Source organism: Balaenoptera physalus, assembly GCF_965194825.1.
Source record: "Balaenoptera physalus genome assembly, chromosome: 7".
In the NCBI taxonomy this organism is placed as follows: domain Eukaryota; kingdom Metazoa; phylum Chordata; class Mammalia; order Artiodactyla; family Balaenopteridae; genus Balaenoptera; species Balaenoptera physalus.
In genome coordinates this window covers 85,407,947-85,415,381 of record NC_138886.1, presented here as the reverse complement: position 1 = coordinate 85,415,381, position 7,435 = coordinate 85,407,947, and the positions used below count along the sequence as shown (strand labels likewise).

At 52.2% G+C, this 7,435-nt stretch overlaps 1 protein-coding gene across 1 annotated transcript; it reads left to right on the top strand.

Annotated features, from left to right (window-relative positions):
* The first annotated feature begins 2,019 nt into the window (after positions 1–2,019).
* GAS1 (growth arrest specific 1) lies at positions 2,020–4,545 on the top strand. The gene has a single exon (XM_082469839.1). The coding sequence runs from the start codon at positions 2,165–2,167 to the stop codon at positions 3,209–3,211; it is 1,047 nt and encodes a 348-aa protein (XP_082325965.1). The 5' UTR covers positions 2,020–2,164; the 3' UTR covers positions 3,212–4,545.
* Positions 4,546–7,435: the final 2,890 nt, after the last annotated feature.

Sequence of the window (7,435 nt, the reverse complement as noted above, 5' to 3'; positions counted from 1 at the left end):
GGCTCTTTTGAGGTTTGTTTGGTTTAGTTTTGTTTTGAGGATTGCAGAGGTGCAACTTCCTAAGGCAGACCCTGAGCCTCTGAGGAATGCAGCAGGCTCCGCAGGAACAGGAGGCTTTTCTGCAGCCGAAGTCTGCAGACGCTGTGTCTCTATTCTAACTTTTGCCATTTCCATCTCACCGGGCCCCCGGGGAGAGGCAGACAGCCGAACTCCGTGCGCACTGGAGCCCCGGCTCCCTCGGCTTCTGGAGAGGAGATTTAGCCTTAATTTTTGTGACAGATGGAGTTGATAGTCTCTCCACGGAAAGGGGAGGAAAAAAGCGCCAGTTTTTGACAGGCCGCAGACGCCGGGTGCCTCTGGTGGTTGAAGGCTGCGTTGCGCCGCAGTTAAGGTAGTTCGCAAACTCCCACGCCTGGATCGCAGAGGCTGCTTGTACCTGGGCGGTTTCCCTTAAACCGAGAGATTGAAACATGCGCTTTAATAGAAACCTTGGAGGGTGCCAATTTATCCCCTTCCTCTGTGTTGTGACTGCGGCCAGATGGTACTGCTCAACAACCCTAAAGATTTTTAATACTATTACTGTTTTTTCATCGCCGTCCGTGTTAGAAACTTATATTCTTAAAAAAAAAATTAATTTGGCTTATTGGATTTCTGGCTTGCAATTGGCAATGATGTCTGACTCCAGGGCCATACTTGCCATTGGCACCAGGGTGCTGGGGGGTGAAGGGGTGGTAGAGGAAGGATTTGTAAATATCTCATCAGTATCTCCCTAACTAAAGCGTGTGCCTCTTTCTTGTGTGCGTTTGGATTTTTTTTTTTTTAAAGTTTAAACGTCCCGCATCAAATTCTCTGATTTCTCTCCTCCCCCTCTGATGATCAGGCAAATATGGGGCACTCGAAAAACAAACTGAATTCTGAATCCAGTAGAAAGTACACATGGGGGCCAGGGACAATTAAATAAAAGTACCAAAAAAAAGAAGAAGAAGAAGAACCAAACAAAAAGGACCGTGGACGAGTCGGTTGCAAACAGCTGCCCCTGAGCTCTGCCCTCTGGTTCTGTGCGCCAGCAAGGGCTCCATATCTGAGCCTCCTTAAGAGTAGGAGGAGCTCCCGGGCCTCTGTCAGGCTCCTTAAGCCGTTCCTTTCAAGCCCTGAATGCCTGAATGTGAGCTGCCCACCACCCTCCCCGCCCTCCCCCACTCCGCAACCCCACTCCAGCGGCTCGTAAAAAAAAAAAAAAGTTTCAACAACAACAGGCGGGACCAATAGCATCTCGAAAAGCCGGGAAAGGGGGCCGAGCAAAGGGCGAAAGAGAGTGGAGAAAGGAGAAAGCAGGCAGGCTCGGAGCGCGCGGGGCCAGGGCTCGGCGAGCCGGAGGAGCGTTGCTAATGTTTTTGTTTGTTTGCTTTTCCATGCATGCATAATGAGGGGGCACCGCGGCACCACGCGGGGGCTCCCGGCCCACTTTTGTATTTAAAGCCTCGCTGCGAGCGAGTCTGCAGCCAGGCTCAGCGGATCCGCTCCCCGGGCTCCTTGTCACCCGAGAAGCCGCCGCCGAGGGAAGCCCGGGAGCCGCTCTCCGGCCGCGCCGAGTTTCCCGTTCTCCCCGCGCCGCCCGAAAAGAGCTCCCCGGAGCTCGGCCGAGGCCGGGGTCGCCGCGGGCGGAGGGGGAGGGGACGCGGGCGGCCGGGCCGCGGGAAGGCGGGCAGCGCCGGGACGCGAGCCAGGAAGCGGCGCGATGCGAGAGCCCGCGGCGGCGGCGGCGGCGCGGCGCTGAGCCTGGGAGGAAGGAGCCGCCGCGGCCGCACAACGGATCTGCAGGCGCGGAGCAAAATGCACCCACGGCGCCGCGCGGTCCCGCAGCCCCGCCGCGACCCCGCGGCCCGCAGCCCCCCGGGGCGGCAGTGAGCGCCTCCCGCCACTGCCGGGGGCCGACCGGAGGGGTTCTCCGCGGCCTTGCACTTCTAGGAAGCCCCTGCAGTCCCAGCGAGAGCCGACCTTCTGCAAGCAGCGGGGCACCAGCCAGCGGCGCGCATGGATTTATGAAAACACTCATGCAAGAAGTTAGCAGGACTGGGGCAAACTTTTCCGCCGGCTCCGCGTCCGCCGCTCCCCGCGCCTCGTGTCCTTTCCGCTCCTCCCCCGGCGGCCGCCGCTGCCCGCGATGGTGGCAGGGCTGCTGGGCGGCGGCGGCGGGGCCCGCGGGGGGACCGTGCCGGGCGCCTGGCTGTGCTTGATGGCGCTGCTGCAGCTGCTGGGCTCGGCGCCGCGGGGCTCCGGGCTGGCGCACGGCCGCCGCCTCATCTGCTGGCAGGCGCTGCTGCAGTGCCAGGGGGAGCCGGAGTGCAGCTACGCCTACAACCAGTACGCGGAGGCGTGCGCGCCGGTGTTGGCGCAGCGCAGCGGGGGCGACGCGCCGGGGGCCGCCGCCGCCGCCGCCGCCTTCCCGGCCTCCGCCGCGTCCTTCTCGTCGCGCTGGCGCTGCCCGAGCCACTGCATCTCGGCCCTTATTCAGCTCAACCACACGCGCCGCGGGCCCGCCTTGGAGGACTGTGACTGCGCGCAAGACGAGAACTGCAAGTCCACCAAGCGCGCCATTGAGCCGTGCCTGCCCCGGACGAGCGGCGGTGGCGCGGGCGGCCCGGGCGCGGGCGGGGTCATGGGCTGCACCGAGGCCCGGCGGCGCTGCGACCGCGACAGCCGCTGCAACCTGGCGCTCAGCCGCTACCTGACCTACTGCGGGAAGCTCTTCAACGGGCTGCGCTGCACCGACGAGTGCCGCACGGTCATCGAGGACATGCTGGCCGTGCCCAAGGCGGCGCTGCTCAACGACTGTGTGTGCGACGGCCTGGAGCGGCCCATCTGCGAGTCGGTCAAAGAGAACATGGCCCGCCTGTGCTTCGGCGCCGAGCTGGGCAACGGCCCGGGCAGCAGCGGCTCGGACGGGGGCCTGGACGACTACTACGATGAGGAGTACGACGACGAGCAGCGCGCCGGGGGCGCGGGCGGCGAGCAGCCGCTGGACGACGACGACGGCGTCCCGCACCCTCCGCGCCCGGGCGGCGGCGCTGGTGCGGCGGGCGGCCGCGGGGACCTGCCGTACGGGTCCGGGCGCAGGAGCAGCAGCAGCGGCTGCCGCTCGGCGCCCCGAGGCGCGTGGACCCCGCTCGCCTCCATCTTGCTGCTGCTGCTGCTCCCGCTGCTCTTTTAATCCTCGCGCCCCCCCGCCGTCGGCCACGGGAGGGTCGGCGCCGGGGCACCTGTGACTCGGGAACAGACGGGTGGTCGGCGGTATTTTTCAAAACGTTTTCTAGGTGGTTTCTGCCTAGCCGGTCTCCCCGCCTTGACTCTTGGCACGACCCTCGCCTCTCTCCCGAGCAGGACTTTTTGGACATCCTCCCCTGCCCCCATTCCGGGTTCCACACACTCCCCGCAGAAACCAGCCTAACTCCGGACCCCCGACATGAAACGGGCCTGGGGGGACAGAACCGTAGTCCTGGACTCCGAAGAGAGGATGCTGACCAGTGGGGTCTTAAGAGTTTCAAGGGACTGGGTTTGGAGCAGGGGTTTTGAAGGAGGATTTATATTTGCAAAGGGGCTGTTTATTAGCGTTTCTCCTGCGAAGGGGGGAAAAAGTGCCGGTAATCGACTTTTATTGTGGCCAGTGAAGACATTGCAGTCGTAACCGATTCATTCGTTTAGTCTTGGTATCCGCGCCCAGAATCCTCAGTTTTTTTTGGGGGGTGGGGTGGGGGGCGGGCGGGCAGGCATGAGAGGGGTTAATTTTCCTTAATTAGTTTTGGGTGATTTTTAGCCCTTGACTTTAATTTCATTGTCACCACTCTGATCTCTTAGCACATTTCTTAGGATTAAGGATCCAAAAATTCTGATCTAAACAGTTGCTAGTGGTGTTGAACAATGCAACTTTTTATTTAAAAGAGCTCTGCACTGCCATCTATGAAAGCCTCTTTATGATGTTTGTTTTGTCATTTTCTTTACATCAAGAAATTGTACGTACAAATATGCGGAGAATATATATTGCCTCTGCTTTTATCAGGGCGCTCACCCCTGGTACTTCGTATATAAAATGTATTAAAACTGGGGTTTGTTACCAGTTGTTGTATTTTGTATATAGAATTTTTATAAATTGTATGCTTCGGAAATAATTTATTTTTTAAAAGAAATTAAAAAACTTAAATCCGCATCCATGGTACACCTTTCCTCCCTGAAATGTAAAGAATCCGTTTGTCACCAGGGATCCAAAACCACAGTCCGTTGTGAAGTGTGCTCTATCTAGAACAATTTTGAAATGTACAGTGTATTTTATAGATTTGAAGTTAACATTCTTATTTTCAAGAGAATTTATGGACATTGTAGAAATGTATAAATGCATTTCCAAACTGCCTTAAACATTGTATTTTTATAGACATCGTTTTAAAAAAAAAGTCCTATGTTTTAAGTAAAGGTGGCTTTGTGTATTTTTTTTTTTTTGGTTATTTGATTTTATTAAAATGTGTACATCAGTAAAGAGTTTTAAATGATGAATATGGTGTAGTTACTTGCCGGAGTTACATTGTGGTTAACCCAATAATGGGTGAGGAGGGGGGTGGAGGGGCCACTGGGAATCTATCAACCATCAACTGAAATTAAAATACAGTACAAGACGAGAAATGAGGGCTATTATTTCTGCCTTCAATTTAATGAACAATTAGACATCTGTAAATGAGGCAGCTACAAGATATAATTTGACTGGTCTCCATTGGTATTTACGTTTGTGGAGAGGCTTCACATAATTTGGGGCTAACCCAGACATTTCTTTCCCCTCCCCCTTTCCACTGGGACCCTCCCCTTGCCCCCCACCCTCAGGAGCGTCCTTTCCGGCTACTAGACATTCTCATACAATCAAACATGTCAATAACATCTGTTATCAATAGGTCTTAGGAAACCTGGGAGACTCAACTTCAAAGTCATTTTCGCACTTTGGGTAAAAAAGTACAAAATTTTGTTACAAAACATTCGGGCGGGCAAAAGTAAACATACTGGGGAGAGGAACAATTACCAGAACTTGTAATATTGTTGTGAGGAGTTGTTTAGCAGTGGGCTGAAGGCTGGGCTCCTGCCAGAGCTACTGATCTACACTCAAACGCCCTTAGATAAATAATTACACTCTTAAGCTGTGTCGAGTGCTGATACACTTGACCTTGTAAATAGAAATGTTTGCAGTAGGAATAAACTCCGGCATTGGAAAATCTTTTAAACATTAACACAAAAGAGAGCGCTCTGTCCTCTGGGGATTTGAGTCTGAACCTCGCCAAGCTAGCCACTTGCAAGGGGGAAAAAAAGTTTATTTATCTTCTATTCCTGGTGTTTATTTAAAGCTTTTCATTTTAAACTCGGTGATTGGAAGGCAAGTCAGGAGTTTAAAAGTCACCACAAATAAACTTTGTCTGAGGGGTCGACAGATTAGCAAGATCTCGTGTCTCTTTATATGATATTAACATGTGCTGAGAAAACATAACCAGATTTCTCTGCTGCCTGAAGTAATTAACAAAGCTATGCCCCCTTCCAACTTCCTCCCACCCACTCCCACCCCCTACTTTCGAGGTTCTTTTGCCTCTAATCCACTCTTTTCCTAGCTTTTATGGAGGGCTTCGAGGCAATTCTTATTGCATCTAAAACCAAGATTCATATATGCATAGCATCAGAAAGTCTGAGGTAGTTGTGGTGTCAGACCAGCCCAGGAGAGTGGTGTGTGGCTAGAACCCCGTCACCTGAATGGTTGAGTAAACATATTGTTAAAATAAAGCTGAAAGCGTTGTTTCTTTGGGAAGTGAACAAAGAGTATTCCAAGAGACTTGTGAATGAAATCAGCTTTCTTTACAAAACGACGAGTTAGCAAATGCTTCTGCGTTTGTCCTTAAATATATTTAAATCATCTCCTCCTCATGTTATTTTAACACATTCTTGACTAAAAGTTAAGTCTTTGTCCCAGTAAAAGGCCCAGTTTTCCCCAGTAAGAAGTAAAAGGCATTAGCACTAGAAAAGGCTTGATAATTAACTGCTACAATAAACTCACGACTTGATTTTACAGGGTCCTGTCAAAAGCATCTGCCTGGAGTAAATCAACACAGCTCGCTCTTGGGGAGTGAGGACATGAGGCTTTATGCTTTCTTCCTTGGAGAAAGTGAACATTGATCGGTGGTCCATTTTAATTTAAACAGTTCTACGCTGGAGCCCAGGGGCCCCTCATCCCTCTGCAGACCTAGTAGATTCCAGAACAGGTTGCTGAGATGTTAGGTTACAGGATTGTAGGTTGCCATCTGTTCCTAGACCGAAAGGATTTTTACAGTTGTTGACATCTGTAATATCTCATGCTGTCTGGGGAGCCTTTGGAATTTTGGACATTTGAGACGGCCAAATGTCTCATGGAGAATGCCTGGAAGTACCATTACTGAAGGCAAAGGCATCCCTGGCTTTTCCCGGAGATCTTAAAAAGCGCCAGACTTCTAACAGAAGTCTTCCAGAGTGAGAGCAACTCCTTTTGGATTTCATAGAAAATCTGGGTCCTCCCGGCTGCTCCCATTTCCCCGTTAGCAGGTTTGCATTCTCAGTGACAGTTTATTTGTCTTTGGAGGCACTTCAGTGACAAATGTTTAAGGGAGTGTGGGACAATGGTGGAGAACAAGGGGGCAGTTCATTGAGCTGACAGTGACCATACAGTAAATGGAAGGAGGTTCAGGCTTCACTGCTCACCCAAGCACACGGCAACGCTTTTGTGCATGACCACAATGGACATAACATAAGGTCTCTGTTTATTTTCAACAATATCTAGCAATGTACACGGGCAATATGCGTATGTCAAGTGAAAAAATGGTTGGAGGGAACTAAATTCTTGCACTATGTGGTAGGACATCCTTTAGCATGGGCAGGGCCCTGACCAATGTCCATAAGTAAGGAACAGCTCCTGGTGCCAACTACCACAAACTTAAGTGGACACCACGCTCTGACACATCTGGGGTGCACTGCAACTCTCCCACTGGGGTCCACATGGGTGAAGACGACTTAGAACCAGCAGTCTCTCTTGGTTGAAGAGTCAAGAGAAACCGCATGGACTGGGGGGAGGGGTCTCTTTCTCACCACTCCCAACGTATGCACCCAGACTCCATCCCAGCAATGCTGTGTTGTATAGAATAAAAAGAGGGGGAAAGTGACAAGAGAACTTTCAGAGACCTCAAACTCTGCACTGAAAACCTTTCTACTTTCAACTTTACCTTGTATGATTAGCTCACTGGTTTCAACCGTGGAAGTTCTCAAACATAACCTCATGTGTCCCTTTTTGAGCCCATAAAAAGAAAAGCACACATTATTTGGGTTTTGACCTCTTACACCTAGGACCTTCTGAAACATCGTCACCTGACCCGGTTTCTCCCAGCTC

Excerpts from the sequence above, each read along its gene's own strand:
- GAS1 (XM_082469839.1), top strand. The coding sequence starts at position 2,165 with ATGGTGGCAGGGCTGCTGGGCGGCGGCGGCGGGGCCCGCGGGGGGACC.